We start from the raw sequence: 16,715 nt of genomic DNA on the forward strand, positions 1-16,715 counted from the left end.
CTCGCCGCCCTGCCCGGCCCGCGGCCGCCATGGGGTGCGAGCGCGGCGCCGCGCTGCTGCTGCTGCCGCTCGCCCTGCAGCTGTGCCCGGGCCGCGCCGCCGCGCCCGTCCCCCGAGGTAAGAGCCCCGCGCCCCCGATGGAGCGCGCTCTCCTTCTCCCTCTTCCATTGAGAAGGCTCTGGGCTTGCAGTGTCCCGACCCCTGCCCTCCGCCGGGAGCCCTGCCCGGCAGCGAAAGGGAGCACGTCTGCAGGTGCTAGGGCAGCCGGAGCCGTGGCGGGCAGCAGGAGCCGCCGCTGCCCGTCGGGGCGCAGAGCCCGCCCGCGGAGCCGCCCGCACTGGCGGTGGGGACCGGGGGAGATAGCGGTGTCAGCCGCTCCTATGCAGCCTGCAAAGAGTGTTTTTGTAGGTGTGTTGGTGGATGCGTGGGGCATCTGAATAGCCCTTTTCCAGCTGGAAGTTCTTCTAAATGAAAAGTGAATTTCTAAGCCGTGTAAACTCTTTGGGAAAATTCTACTACATAGTAGAGTCCATAGGAAAACTCATACTTTTAAACCCAGCATTGCCGTGGCAATATTATGCACGTAGTAAGTCAGGAGCTGCTGTATTTTAGAGCCTGAGTGAAGTGGGTGGTATTGCTCTGCGGTAGCAGCTTGTGACTGGAGCCAGCTAGGCTGCCGAGTGCAGCAGTTAGTGCAACTTCGTGCTACTCCAGGAGCCTTAAGCTGCTTGTGGTTTTCGCTACATTTTTAACCCCCTCCACTGCCTTACAGAATGATTTTTGACACGTCAGTCGGTTATTACTTAAGTAGATCTAAAAGACAGCCAATCACAACAACATAGCTGCATTTTCAGAAGCCTTTGGTGAAGACCTTTGCGATGTGAAGACATTTCAGAGTGTTTTTGTAATGACAAGTTGCATATTACTGGATTAAAAAAAAAAAAAAAAAAAAACAGCTTTCTAACTTGTCGGGGCAGTGGCCAATGAAAAAGTCCAGTCTCAACAAGGGATGCTTTCAGCTTCTTGGGGTCAGTGGGAAATTGTTGTGGTAGGGGTTAGGATTTCACTCCAAGTGTCAAAGCCATTAATAATTACCTTGAAAAGTGCTGAACAGTAGTGGAACAGTGTTTGCATCTACAGCTATGATTAGGTGTGACCAGAAAACAGCCTTGGAAGTTCTTAAAAAGCTGGTGTGATATGGCAACAGAGTTAGAGGAAAGAAAGGGTATTTTAAGCTCCATGCTCTCCAGTGTCACTAATTTCACTCCTCCATGCCTCCTCATCCTAGCACTTTCTGTCATGTCTTCTAGCTCTCATCTGAAAAGCTAGCCTTGATGGGTTTGGGCAGATTTCCAAAGTGTGGTTTGCCACTGTCTCACCATGTAGCTCATCCCTTGTTAGCATTTGGCTAGGAGGGTAAGCAGCTCTATTTTAAAAAACAGGGAAGGAAGGTACAGGAGAGAATTTCTGGTCTGTCTCACGAGCAGGCTTAGTTTAGCCCAGTGGGTATGCACACTCATTCTTGAAGGCACAAAGGCATGTCGGAGTTTTCAATCCATTGCATGGATTAGAACCAGCTGCTAGTGCTTTTCAGCTTTGGCAGTAGTACTCTATACATTTGCTTTCAAGCCTGCCTTTCCACAGAGAGGAGCAAAGAGACAAGGTTCTTCAAAAAATGAGATGTGAAATCTTTGTGATCTTTTTTTCTCTGTTTCTCCCAAACAAATAATTGTCTCTATAATGGCCAAGAGGTATCTCTCTCTGCCAACTCTGCTAAGGATGTAAAATGAATTTTCATACCCCCACACGTGCATTTACTAGCACATGTGTAAGTTGTGCTTAAGGATGGATCTGATCATGTAGTGCATCCACATGCTAGTCAGTGAAGATATCCCAGGGAAGAATTTGATAACGTGGTGCCGAACGATCTGGCTGAGGCACTGTGCTTTGTGGAACACAACTACCAAACCAATTCGAGTATTAATTTAAATACGCAAATAACAAAAATTTCAATAAATGTTTTCTATAACGTTAGACAGATGTTTCACAGTGTTTAGTCATTGCGTTTGTAATATTTTTAAGTGACTCTAGCATAGATTAATGAGTATCACAGAGATTGATAGAAATTCAGCCAATAGACCTAGAACTGAACAAAATGTATAGCTATATTTCATGCTCTCAAAGTCTTTGGTATTGTATTGCATTGCTCTAGCTGAGGAAACACAGCTGTATTTTATGAATGTCTATTCCTTGTAAAATGCCGTTGTACAGAGTAGTGAGTTGCATTTCAATCTCTTACGTGGGCAGTTGCTCTGCTCTCTCCGCACTAAGTGTGATGAGGTACCCAGCTTTTTGCTTCTGCTTTCCATGTCACTGGTTTCAGGGGAGCAGTGGTTGTCCTGGGATGCTGTAAATCTGAACTGAATGAAAGAGAAGTCTTTGACCAGGTCCACCTTACATGTATGTTTCTTAGTTGTTTGACAGCAGTATTACTAGTGCATGCAAATCAAAAAAAATCTGATATTTTCTGTAGTGTGTCCTGAAAATTCTCTGTAGAGTCGTGAGATCCTTAGACCCAATGCAAGTGTAGACTTCAGAGATTATTTCAATGACTTCATGAAATGAAGGGAGAAAGGTCTTCATTTTTTCTCTTTTTTGGCAATAACATTAGTGTCTAAATGAATGAATGCTTCAGAATGAGTGATGGGAGCAGCATGAACCCACGCTCTAGTATAAGGGAACAGGGTTTCCCACATATCTGTGAGAAGGTCTGTGTGCCCATGTGGTTGTTTTTTGAGTGCTCTTCAGTCTTTTTCTGTGTGTAGCGTATGGAAACACTGAAGTGGTAGGATGACTTCATCACCTTATAGACAAAAACACCTTTGGGGTTGTGCTGTGTAGACAAGGCTCATCTGCAAAGGTCCACTGGTGATTTTTCAGCCTGGGAAATGAAACTTATTAGTGCAACCATGGGCTTGAATTAAGCTAAGGCACAATGTGCTGTCGTGTGCTTTTGCCATCTGCCTGCTGTTACTGCTCTTCTCTGTTGAGAGCTCTACAGTATTGTTCCAGTGTGGGAGAAAAATATGGCCCAGCTATGGTAGGTCTATGGAGTGTCAGTGATGTACAATGGCTCAGTGTGCTCTTATTTTTAAACAACACTTGTGCAAAATCATTTATCAAACTTTACTGCCAGGGTATAATATATATACTGCTTTAATTGCAGCAGATTGGAGTAGGAGATCATCAAGAAACCTAAGAGAAGCATTCATTGAGTTCGGAGATGTCGTGGATTTAGGAGCATTGAGGAAAATTCCACTTTGTTGTTTCAGTGCCATAAAGGACATAGCTGACTTATATATGTGTAAAATCATAGACTCTTTGCTGAGGCATTGTGGAAAAACTAAAATAAAAATTTGAAAGAGCTTTCACTATGCCTTCAGGGTTTGTGGGTTTTGTTTTGTTTTGTTTTGTTTTGTTTTGTCAGGCCTGTATTTCTTTGTTTTCTGGGCCAGAAGAGAAAGATGAGTCATATATGTATAATATATATTCTGAAAAGTCAATGAAGTGAGAAGGTTGTGAACATCATATTGCTTACCTGGCTTTTTTAATTTTAATTGGTGCCCTGCAAATGCTATCAAAGGATGAGCACTCTGGAAATCTGTCTCAAAATTTTTATGCTGAATCCTTATCTAATTGAAATGTGAACACAAACATCTGAATTTATGAAAGCAGAAGACGGTTAAAAAACTTTCTGTTGAGGTGAATCCTCAGAAGAGAAGCACTTTTGAGATCTACCTAAAAATATTGGAGTACCTCAGTTGAAGACTAGGTATTTCTGTGTTAGTAACTTATCAATAATCCCTTTGGAAAATAAAAGTTGTTAAAATAGCGTCAGTTGCAACAAATTGTAGATATTTTGATAGAATAGTTGTAGCTGGCAGGCACCCTCTAGTCCAAACTCCCTGCATCTATGGGGACATGTTTCACTAGACCAGATTGCTTAAGATATTCCTTCCAGTGCTAGGGATTTGAACTTCATGATATTTACATATGATCATCATAGTGATATTATTTTATTATTATTTTGGGTAGGAAGAGTGTACAATCTCCAAAATGTGGCTTCAAATTTCATTCTTCTTTGGTCATTATTATATTTAATTTTTGTGTTGAAATTTGCTTTTTTTTCCCCCCCAGTTTTTGATCTTCTTCCTTATTCAAACAAGCGAGTGTTACTGAACTTCTTGCAACAAGCATTTGGGGATCCTATGCTGAATGAAGTGTACTTGCTCTCAACATTCAAATTACAGCCAAAGAGCACAGCCACTGTTTTCGGCCTATATTCATCAGCTGACAACAGCAAATATTTTGAATTTACAGTAATGGGACGGATGAGTAAAGGTGAGTTGCTTGGAATGTGTATGGTAGAACTGGTGTTGGATCCATAGTCTCTGGTGTGTGACAGATGAATGCTGACAACTGTGTGATTAACCTTTGTGCTGGAGTCATTCCTGTTGCATACTGTCACTTTTCACATCTCCTCTGACCCCTTCATCTCCTTGATGCTGCTCTCTCCTGGCCAGGGGAAACTGACCTGACAATTAGCTGGTATCTCCACTTGGCTGGCGTGCTCACTCTGGGCAATGCTGAGAAAGGAGGAAAAAAACATGGAGTATGGAGCAAGGAGTCCATTTGGTTTGGTCTTTTTTTTTTTTTTTTTCCCTTTTTCCCCAAGGGACAATCACTGGTTCTTATTACTCAGGAATTTGAGGGACACACGCACATGCTGCCTCATGCATATGAAAGGCAGGTTCTTGTTCCGATGACCCTGGAGGTTAGATGTGACTATGCAAGACAAATATTCCTGGCACTTACAGCATCAGTTGGGTGAAATAAAGTGTTTGTTCTTTATTTACTGGAATTAGTTAGTCAGGAGTCAGAGTAGGAGCTGCAGCAGTTTTAGAAATAGTAATAATAGTTTTATTGATCTGTAAACCAGATCTAGGATATACTACAGTTTTAATGTTCAGTGAAAGATTGTTGATTTACTGATTTATTTATTGATTATTGTTGATTTATTTATTGATTTATTGTCGATTGTTGATTTATGTACATTATTGTTGCTGCATTGACTTCACTGCTATAGTAATTTGCTACTGAGTAATTAGCTGAATTGAATATACTGTGAAATTCTACTGAGAAATTTCAGTTTCTGCATAGGGAAGTTATGCAATATGCTGCAAAATAAGAAAAGCATACCTTTTCATTAAATATTGTTGGGGAATGAGTTAGATAAAACATTGGTAGTTTTATCAGGTCTCCCAAAATCCTTCCGAGGTAAGGGAATAAGAGCTATGTGTGTGTAGGGAGTAGGTAATACATGGTCACACAGCTTTATCAAAAGTGCCATACAATTCCTAACAATGACTTACTTAATTGCTAAATAAATTATAAATTACACATACTCTCCCTCTCACACATGCACAATTATGTGTGCAAATGTTGTACATATATATATATATAGGAACACATATGTATACACACAAATGTGTCTATATACATACAAGTTTGAACATATTGAACTGATTTTCAAAAATGTCTGCATGTCTGATGGTTACTGCTGGTCTCTTAAGCCTGTTAGAGTGTTAGAGTGGAAGGTTACATGGTTTCTTTTGGTTTTGTCCCCAGTAGGCTGGTGTTTGAGGAACATCTGTGTGACAGGACAAATGCAATAGTGGTGTATGCATAGGCAGCATGAAGCAGCTTGTCTTGTCAGTGACCAGCGTTGAGTAGATGGGGGACATCTGTAACCTATTTGATGTAAAGGATTGGCCACAGAGGGAGGCTTTTTGCAGCAAGACTGTTCATTGGATCTCTTTGCCTCCTCATTACTTTAGAGCACCTTGTTTAAGGCATATGGCAGTGAGCAAGTGGTAGGCAGTGTTTTCACACGTGATTTCTCTGAAGTGTTAGGGATCCCATGTGGCTACTTCATACAGTAAGTTAAACTGCATCCACAAGATTGCCATGTCAGCTGCAATTATGGAGTGTGTGAGTTGTGTATGATCCTCTCAAGACTGAACAGCGTCACTTAAGTGGTGAACCAGTGTTGGCATCTCAGCAAAATGCAGGGTCTTCATATCTGTGGTATTTCTCTGCATGTTACTTCTAGTTACGCGCCCAAATCTGCCTCAAGGCAGGCCTTAGTTATGCTTTAAGATGCCACATTTAAGAGTTTTGTTCCCAATGGTTGCCTCCTATTGTTGTTTTATTGTGGTATAACTGATAGTAATGTGTTTATAACACCTAAATTTTTATAAAAGCACAGGTCTGAATTACTGACTTAGCAGCTAAACTTACAGTAGACAATTGTGCCTTTCAAAGACAGATAGCGTCCATGGATTTCTTATCCTTCTTTAATTATTCTTTTATGGAGCAAATAGCAGTTAGTGCACAGATGTGTTGCAGTTAAACAATTCTGTGAAGCAGCTCCTATTTTAATTGAAAATTTGTTTCTTAAGCAGTTTACATGACACTGTCATGAGTATCTGTAAAATATTCAAGCAGCAAACATACTGCAGGGGTTTGGATGAGTTAAGTCTTGGAGGTGGAGGCTGTGATCCAAGAAAATATCTCTTCAAAAACCTGCTCTAGTTTACCAGATGAATATTTGGCTTTGGCTGAGGAAAGAATACTTGATCTTCCTTCCAAGTCTGATTGCTCCTTGTCCTGAAACTATTCTGGCAGGGTCTGTTCTGGGCCCTGCCTCCATCTCCTCTTTCTTTCTCTGGCCTACTGTTGTGTTTGGTCACTCTGAATGCAGGGCCCAGATCCAATTTTCTATGGCCAGGCGTGCATAATATTCACATAAATAAAATGCCTGCAATGTACTCTGTCTTGCTGTATCTTAGAGCTTGCCAAGAAGTGCTACCTTTTAGCAAGTTACTGGTGACCTCATGCACCTCTGCAGAAATCTCCGCTCTGGCAGTGTTTTGACATAGACAGTAGTGAAAACATTCCTGATATTGATCACAGCTGCTGAGGCTCTAGCACTAGTGTAGACTTCAAAGATGGCAACATACCCTGCCCCATTCTTGCTGGTATGAATCTGGGGATTTTTTCATCACTAGATTGAGGAATTATATTTTAGGGAGCATGTGTGCAGTAAGTTGGGAGGTCACCAACTAACAGGTATCATAGCATCAAAGCAATTATATTAGTAGTGGAAAGATGGGAAGCTAGTTTGTTAAATGAATAGAAATTTGATAGTTTCATTAAGTAGCTATCATTTGGTCCAAAAGCTCATACCAAAGCTGGTATGAGCTTTTACCTCCACTATATCCACAATTTTTGGTTGACTTAGTGTCAGATCATTTGTGAGCTCTCACTTGATACAACTGTAGCAGCCATCTGTGAATTTCAGATGTTAGCAAGAGCCAGCATGTAAATATTTAGATGCCTGATGTCCCTGCAGCTTGATTCCTCATGCACATAACTGTTACGATCAGGAAATAGGAGACTGTCAGCTGGTGATCAGTGGGATCTCTGAAGGGCTGTCTGATATTGCAGGGTAGTTATACACTGTCCAGATGCATTCACCTCATTGCTTCTGCAGATATGCAGTTGGAGAGCCAGGGAGAGATTTTGTGGAGAGAACTAGCTAGCCGATCTTAGAGATCTGGCTCCCAGATTCTAGCTTACTAATCCAATTTCCTTAGGAAAGAGACTTTCTTTTCAATATTACTCAGCAGGCATTTATTGTAAGAGTATTTGTTTGCTGTTGTGGCGTTTTTTTGATGGTTCATTTTACTTAATGAAATGAGAATTTTTATCAGGTAGGTCAGTCACTAATGCTTTTAAAAAGAGCTGAGAAAAGTTTTAGTCATCCCTAGGAGTGGACTATGCCTTTTCTGCATTACACTTTGGTTTTACTGAATATTTGTTACAGAGGAGTGCTGGTTATTGGTTTGGAAACATGCTTCCTTTGCTTTTTAATTATGCATTTGGATACACTCTGAGACGGCTCCACTGTATGTGGTATGCATCATTGAAATTGATTTTCTAGTTGTACACTTCTGCTACAAAATATCTCTGGGTCTGTCAGATATGTACATACCAAAGTGCTGACTGGAGGCTGCTGGCTGTGCCCTGTAACTTTACCACTTGCCTTTTAGCTCATTATGACCTGTAAATTGACTTTGGTCAAGCCATTTAGAGAGGCCTGGACAAAGCAGAGGAAAACTCAGCACAGACAGCAGAGCTTCACAAATCTCATGCAGGCATCCTGCTAGTGCTGCTTTGAGAGTCGATGTCCCATTTATTATTACCATTGTGTCTGCATATGGGATGCATTTACAAAAGTAGACATGTGGAAAAATACCAGAGCAATTGCAGATTTCCAGAGGACGTTCCTTGATCAGCCTTGGGCTGTCTGCTACCCTCTGATAGTCCTTCTGTGTGTTTTGTCCTAGCGGTGCTGCGCTATCTGAAGGGTGATGGAAGGCTGAATTCCGTGATCTTTAGCAACATCCAGCTGGCTGATGGGAAACCCCATGCTGTCATCTTGTGGCTGAGTGGCCTGCAGCAGGGATTGAGCACGATAGAGCTGTATCTGGACTGCCTGCAAGTAGGTGCCATTGAGGACTTGCCAAAACCGTTTTCAGCACTGTCTCAGAAGGTGGTGGCAGCTGAGTTGCGCACTCTCCAGGAGAAGCCACAGGTGAGCATGGAAACTGGGAACAGGCTGAGGACTTAGAGGGATCACCACTGAACCTCTGGATCACTGAATTCAAACCTCAGTCCTCAGCAAGCCAAGCTCTGTACAGTAGTATTTTAATATTAACTTGTGAAATAAATGTAAACAGGGGCTCCCTGTGGAGCAGGTGAAATCTTAGCTCACGTGAACCCTATAATAATTACGCTATTTGTTTTAGACATAATTTTTGGCTTTTAAAATAAAATTTTAAAAACCTACTGCCTCCTTCACTTCAATCTAGTTGTTTTTTGGGGAGTGGACTTTTTGTAAGGACTTAGCTAATGCAGTAAGGGCAGCTTTTCACTGGCTTCTTACAGCTGTTCTGTGTGAGCAATGCTTGTCTGTGTATGTGGCTTTCCTCTTCGTGATATGCCAAGAGACTAAAAAGGACAAAAGAACGGGAGAGCTCTTGTGGTGCCAGAGTGAAGCCCTCATCTGTTTGACTGCAATAGCTTTTCTTCCTCTGTCTGCCAACCAGGAGTTGATAAAGCTTCCTGTCATCTCCCTATCAGCAGTCTGAGATAAACAGTGTCTTCCACAGCATCTTCCATCATCATTAATCAAAAATACTTATTAGAAGGTACAAAGGCATTCTGCCCCAAGGTTTCCCACTTACTTTGTTTCATTACAGGCTTGAAAGTGAGCCTGTTTTTATGGAGAATGACTGATGTGCCCGTATTCCTGACATGAATATATGTACCTGTTTGAGAGGAGAGGAAAAAAACACAGCTTTGGATGCACTTAAAAAAAATCATATGCCACAGAAATATGGGAACTTCCTACTATGTGAGATTATATGAATTGGAACAGCAAAAAAAAAGTTTTAAATAAAACCACAGCTATGCAAAAATCTGCAAGGCAAATTAGTATTAGAGATTTTATGCAGTTCAAATGGTGATGGGTTGTCCTGAAGGGAATGGTGTAGGACCCCTGCATGCATAGGAAATGGACTCCCTCTCTTTAAAAATTAATTTACGTTGTCTGATATTTCATATTCTTCCCATTGTTGTACCAGAATTGTGAGCTCTGTTTTTTTTGTGAGCCCAGGATACACTAGATGAGCTAAAGTTGGTAACTGGAGGAACCCTTGCTGAAGTGGGAAACCTGCAGGATTGTTTTCTTCAAAAAATCGAGCCTGTACCTCAGTACACGGGTAAGACCTGCAGCTGGGAGTTAAAATTATTCTTAACAATATCAGGGCAAGGAAACTAATGTGATGAATATTGAAAATGTGAAGAAGCCCATAGTCAAGTAATAACAATTATTTGACTGAATTATGGGTATGACAATTTCCTGTAAATGTTTTAGAAATAGCTCCATTTGAGATAAAACTGTTGCTGGTAATAAAGCAATGAATTGTTGTTTTAGTGAAAGACAAGTCTGTAATGATTGAAAGAGGTTTTTTAGCCTAATTTGGAAGGCAGAAGGCAAATTTTTGTGATGATGATCTGCTTGTGTCAGCTTAATAATATTTTAAGTATTCAAATTGCAAACAATTGCAGATGGAAAGTAGTGCTAAATGGGGTACATTGCTACAGGTTGCGTGAAAGGAAGATCAATGGAGTAGCAAGACCTACCCACGTACTTATCCACACTGACTGTATCCATGTCTTGTTGAGCACTGGACTGTCACCCAGAGGGGAGAAGCAAGGTGTGAAGAAGCTTGCAGGAGACTGAAGAAAACCTTTGTGCCATGGCTACAGAGCCTGTATATCTATGTGGGAAAAGCCATTGCAGAGTAGCCACTAGTCCTGCCACAATTTAGCCAATGTTTTTATCACCTGCTGAAGGGCCTCAGGGGCTTCATGCAATCCCCTGTGCTAGGTGAGGGTGCTTCCCAACCTCTGGACACAGAAAAACTGTGCTAGACTGTCCCATCTGTATTTGTTGTAGTCCCTGTCCATCTGCCTTTCTGCTGTGGGTGTGAGGGAGAAGAATGGGTTCACGCTGTGCATGGAATATGTTAATATATGACAGCCATAGGGAGGAAACTCAGTTCAAGGTTTGAAATGGGATTAATGATATGTTCTCTCTTGTACCCTTTCCTGTCTCTCTGCCAAACCGAACCTGCAGCATTGCTAGTTTTGATAAGAACAGAGACGAGATGCAGAAATTTTATGAGAGCATCCTGGGTATGTCACATGAATGTAGGCACCAGTGGTGTGCAGTGGTAACAAAATCTGGTCTACCTTTTATCTATGTAAATCCTTAGTTCCAGATACTTCTATTTCCTTGCTTTTTAACATATATACACTCAGATAAAAAATTAATTTTATCCTCTGGACTCTCTTTTTCACTAAAAGAACAGGCATTCGAACATGAAATAGAAGGGTAGTTCAGTGTTTTCTTCTGCAAAAACTGTCAGCTCTCCCACGGCGAGTTTCCAAATGACAAACTTGCAGCTTTCTCATTTGTAACTTTTTGCTCACTAATCAATAATGCAAATGGTAATATACAGACAGACCATCTTTCTGTGGCTCCACCTGGCTTAGACTCTCATAGACAAGTTGCTTTTAACTTTTAACTAAGTGGAATTAGTGTCAACAACAACAACAACAACAACAACAACAACAACAACAATAATAATAATAATAATAATAATAATAATAAACAACTACTCACATAAATACATCCAAAGTCTACATACTCTAATCCACCAAAAGAAAAAGTGGGTGTTCCAACAGCAATTTTAAGTTGTCTGGCTTGAACTTTGTGTATGCATCATGATGCCCTTCTATGGCAATGATATATCACATAATGTCAATTTTGCCTACTTCCAGGAAAAGCTGGAATTCAAATACTCAGCTGTACAGGGGGATAAGACCAAGTATCATGATAAAAATGTGTGCTTTGATATTAATTGGAAAATCCTTGGGAGTGCTTTGGACCTGAATAACTGTACATGGCTTTGGCTGTGTGCCTGGTTGTTGCTCATTGTTTTCACAGCAGCATTACCTCCATGTTCAGTCTGTGAGGCTGAGACACCTAAGCAGTGGGATGAGATTATGATGATCAGACACAGGCTGAAGATGTTTATTTGGATTTTTGTGTTTGGGTAGGAAAATAGAGTGCAAGGTGCACTGGGTTTGGTAGATGAGATTAGTACACTGCATGTGATTATCATCACAAGATCATTCTGGTCCCAAGGGTCTTAGGAGGTTGTATAGTTCATGTAGGGTACCTGAACTTGACAAAGTATAAAAAAAAAGTTATGTTGCACAGGACCAAAGGTTCTTTAAACAAGTTGCTGTTAGAGACAGTATATCAATATAGACCCATGGGCAAGAGAATAATGGAATGGAGTCTTAGTTTGGCTTTCTCTGAATGCTTCACTGTTCTCCAGTTCATGGTATTCAGAGCTCTCTACTCAGTGGTGATGTCTTTGTGGTTTGTATTCAATATATGTTTTTGTCCCTGAATCTGTCCAGTCAGTTTTAAATGCATGGTCAAGAACTTTATCACGTATCTGAGGAATATTTCCTTCTGTTTACTTGGAACCTGCCTCTTCCTAATTCCACATAAAACTTGTATGTACAGCTTCTTTGGTGAAAGATTATAGGCTGTTCAGAAACGTTTTTTAATGTCAGCCATCATCTATACTATAATCCTGGTTTGCTCTCTGGACAAGAAACCACAATCTTCCAGGAAGTTGGACAATGTTCTCACGCACATGGTGTGATTCTTCGGGGTGTCCCATGTGGGGCCAGGATTTGACCTGATAACCCTGGTGAGTCCCTCCCAACTCAGGCTATGATTCTATGGGTGTCATTCTCTTACAATGACAATTCAGGATTTGAATGACACAGACAGGAGCAAATGTGTTGCTTGAGCCAGAGAGCTGTTGTTCCTAAGAGAGGTAGGAGCAATGAAGCTATGAGGTGTTCCACTGTGGCTAGTGTTTGTGCATGCCTGGGTCAATTGGCTGTAGAATGAAGCTGGTTCTATACTGCAACATCCTGGCAAGAAAAAGATGGGGACTTCAGTTCCCATTTGGTCAGTAGTACTTCAGAGCAGTCTCTGAACTTAGTTATTTCTATGAAAGCCATTCTGTTAATAATATTTTTAATGATTCAAGAACATAGAGCTGCAGAGTAGCTAACTGGGGAATTGCCTTATAAGATATGGATGAGAGAGGCTACATGGGAGTGCTAGATATCTGTATAGCTTCATGCTGGTACCTTTTTTGCCTGCTTTCTCCTGGATCCACTATATTGTGGACTGACAGCTTCCTTAAAAGACTCTCTGAGTACTTATCCCTAAACACTTGTTATTCAGCTGCAAGTGGGGCCTGCTGTTGGAATTACTTTTAATGGAAGAGAAAAAAAACCAAAACCAGGTGTATTTAGCTGTTTCTGCTGTTCTAAATTTGCACACAGGGCATGTAGTTCATGGCAGTTTAACCAGTTCAGTCCACCTTAATGTTCAGCAGTCTGCAAAACTTAACCACAGAATAGGTCTGGTTTTGATTTAGATGCTAGCCAAAAAACACCATCTGAAGTCTTGAGAATTTTTTGCAAATCAATAATGCCTAAATGAGCCTTTGTTTTAAAAATAAAACAAGAACAGACCCCAGTGTCTGGCCTGACAGCTTTGTGCCAAGTTCCACTATGGGATTCTAAAATACCCATGATATTATGTCCTGCTGTTGTCACACAAATAAAAATTTGGCAAGGTTGGGCCTAAAACAGAGACAGGGTCTGGAACAGGCAATTCCTGACTTCAAACTTGTTCAGTGTTTGGATGAAAAAATACGAAGTGAAGAAAACTTACTTAGTATGTGAGTATTTGGACAGTTCCCATTAGAATGTTTGGAAATGGTTAGACATGCTTTGAAGTACAAAACAATGAGGTAAACATTAAGAGATGCATTTTTCATATAAGCTTTCAGTACTCACAAAAATAACATGTGAATAAACCTCCCTGAAGCTATCAGGCATAATATCAAAATATCCTGCCTGCCTAGACTCTGGAAGAGCATGTATTTGTGAAGTTTGTTTTTAGATACAGACTTAGAGAATTAAACAAATATCTTCTTCTTTAGAGGTACAAATTCATAAGTAAGCTGCAAAGAGAAGCAACTACAAGCTACTGTGCTAAACACGCTTTCTGCTTCTTCTCTGTCACTGGCTCAAAACCAGTGTTTATTTAAGAGATTAAAATCCCCTGTGAAGATCTTGGGTTTGATCTGGTCCTTTCCTATAGATCATTACAGATGTAACTTTTGGTCTTGTTCTAGAGGTCTTTAATTGGTTATTTGGTATTGAAGACTGACTTCTGGTGTGAGTTCATAGTGTGCTGAGTAGATGTTTTGTGAGTTCATACAAAGTCTGCACCTGTCAGAAGCAAATGCAGTCATGAAATTGTGCAGTGTGATGAGCTGCCTTTGAGAAGAAAAGTCAAGTGACTGTTGCAGTTACTAAAAATACTGTTTTGTCAGAACAGGTACTGTTGATGTGTTCTCAGAGCTTCACAGTGAGCTGGCTCAGAAAGCTGGGTAACTTCACTTTGAAAAAATATGTATCAATAGTGGTTACAACTGTGCTATGCCAGCAGGACCAGGGAAGTAATCAACCCCTTGTACTCGGATTGGTGAGGCTGTGCCTCAAATCCTGTGTTCAGTTTTGGGCCCCTCACTTTAAATATGAGATTGAGGTGCTGAAGTGTGTCCAGTGAAGGGCAACAAGGCTGGTGAATGGACTAGTAGAAAATGTGTCCTATGAGGAACAGCCAACACAGCTGGGTTTGTTCAGCCTCAAGAAGAGGAGGCTCAGGGGGACTTCATTGCTTTCTACAAAAAAGGGGTACAGCCTGGAGGGAGGGTACAGCCAGGTGGGCACCGGTCTCTTCTGCCGTGCCTGCAGTAGGAGGACATCAGGAAATGGCCTTAAACTGAGGCAGGGGAGATTCAGCTTAGATATTAGAAATATTTTTTCATTATTAGGGTGGTCAGGCTTTGGAATAAGTTGCTGAGGGAGGTGATGGAATTACCTGGACATGTTCAGATGGTGGCTGTATCTGGTGCTAAGGTGATGGTTTAGTGATGTAGGGGTCACAGTGGTAGTGTTGGGTGGATGGTTAGACTGCATGATTTTGAAGGTCTCTTCCAGCACTGATGATTCTATGACTCTGATTCTATGACATGGAATGCACTTACCCAGGGTGTCTTCCCATTGCATGCACATATGCTTCATGGCCTCACCTTGTCCTTCTGCCCCAAATAGATCATCACAAATACCCAGTTCTGAAATCCTGAGGTTTTCACTCAGGGTTGCTGGTCTCAGACCGTGGGAGGAACCAGTAGCACTGGTGGCCTTAGTTGCCTAGGAGAGCCTTAACACTGAAGTAAAGGTAGAAGAATTGTGATCTTATTTTTCTCTCTCTGGAAAGCTTTCTGCTTTGCCCATTTCTGTGGTATATGAGGAGTTCAGTTCAGAAAAGCCTTGAGTTCATGAAAATCACACTATAAAATTTGAGGTAAATACTGTGTTTGCTCTGATGATTTCTACAGGGCTTGCATAACAGTAGTGTCTGCCCTCCATGTCTCTTCTGGGGGTTTCTGTCTTATATCTCAGAAATTACCATGACAAATGAAGAAGAGTTATGTTGTGCACTCTTTTTCATTGCTATTTCCCTCCAGGTGATTTTAATAGGCAGCTGATGGGTCAAATGATGCAGATGAACCAACTACTGGGAGATGTGAAAGACCTTCTTAGACAACAGGTAATGTGTAGGGGCTTTGGTGTGAAATACCCCAGTTTTGCTCCTTTGATAGAGTCAGCACAGACTTCAAGTAAGTAGTAAACTCCTGTGTAGAGTTATTGCCTTGAAGGCATGACACAATCAAGAAGAAATAACCATATACGTTCTGGTACCCTGTGCTTGCAAGGGAGGATCACTGAATGCGGTAGTGTATGGGGCTTGCTTATTCAGATCCAGAAAATTTAGTGTCTGGAGAGGGAGTAGCCATCCTAGCCCACTATTAGATAGTTATTATTAGAGGCTGTTGCATGGAACTGAAATTGCATTTGTTTCATTTGCTGGTGTGCAACAGAACTGAAATTACTGTGACACACCAAAGGCGGTCAAAGAAGGACCTTTGGACCTTTGATGGAGGCTGGACCTAAGTACATCCATTATCCACATCCTTAATTTTATGGTGTACAAAGAGCATCTCATTTAAGACCAATTATCTGTGTTGCATGGTTTGAGCGGCATCTTGGGGACTAATGGTTCTTCTCTCAGCCAAGTGCAAACTGGAACTATCTGTACTTAAATTACATTTATTTTCTATATTCTCAAGGTCAAAGAAACAACTTTTCTGAGAAATACCATAGCTGAGTGCCAAGCATGTGGTGAGTATTCCTGTTATTCTAGAAGAGATTAGAGTTGTTTTAAAACTAGTATTGATCACATTAGCTTTATGTGGTTTCTAAAAAGTACTTTTTAAAAAAATACTGTGTCCAAAGTTCTAGGTGTATTTGTATTTGGACACAAATTTAAAATAGATTTTCATTAGAGAGAAAGCTTCCACAGACCCAACAATCACCTATTGGGGGAAAAATCCCACTAAACCAAACAGTACCACTCAGGCTGTACTGTCAGTTCTCACTCTGCCACAAAGCTGTGCCACGTGTTCCGGTTGAGTGAGACACTGTCTCCCAGCTACCTCATGCACAATCTTAGTCGAAGGACAAGGGAGAAATCATGTTCTGCTCTGGCTGGTATTACGAGTCTGAGGAAGATTCTATGCAGTGCACCTGAAGTTTGTCTGATTCTGAGCAGGCAGTCACTAGTTAACAGCAGTAAGACCCAGAAGGTGGTCTTCATCTTTTCTCTAAATGAAAAAAGTGCATACTTTTCTAAATGTTACTGCATTTAGAAAATGCTACTGTGGCCCTCCTGCATCACACATAACTGACAGCACACAAGTGCAGTCAGTATAAAAACCAATATACTTTCT

The 16,715-nt window shown here is 41.2% G+C and overlaps 1 protein-coding gene across 5 annotated transcripts in view; it reads left to right on the forward strand.

The window, feature by feature from the left end:
* The first annotated feature begins 29 nt into the window (after positions 1-29).
* Positions 30-16,715, forward strand: part of THBS4 (thrombospondin 4) — a 39,460-nt gene continuing 22,774 nt past the window's right edge. Inside the window, exons 1-6 of one of the 5 annotated variants that reach the window (XM_041470739.1) lie at positions 30-117; positions 4,198-4,401; positions 8,472-8,719; positions 9,803-9,908; positions 15,393-15,475; positions 16,056-16,107. In XM_041470739.1, coding sequence (XP_041326673.1) covers positions 30-117; positions 4,198-4,401; positions 8,472-8,719; positions 9,803-9,908; positions 15,393-15,475; positions 16,056-16,107 — 781 coding nt within the window. Of the gene's footprint in view, positions 118-4,197; positions 4,402-8,471; positions 8,720-9,802; positions 9,909-10,268; positions 10,287-11,560; positions 11,583-15,046; positions 15,062-15,392; positions 15,476-16,055; positions 16,120-16,715 lie in introns of those variants that run through there. The other 4 variants (XM_041470742.1, XM_041470741.1, XM_041470743.1 and 1 more) reach the window with 4 other exon arrangements.

The sequence above is a fragment of the Pyrgilauda ruficollis genome, unplaced genomic scaffold (assembly GCF_017590135.1).
Source record: "Pyrgilauda ruficollis isolate IOZ18807 unplaced genomic scaffold, ASM1759013v1 scaffold25, whole genome shotgun sequence".
NCBI classification, from domain to species: domain Eukaryota; kingdom Metazoa; phylum Chordata; class Aves; order Passeriformes; family Passeridae; genus Pyrgilauda; species Pyrgilauda ruficollis.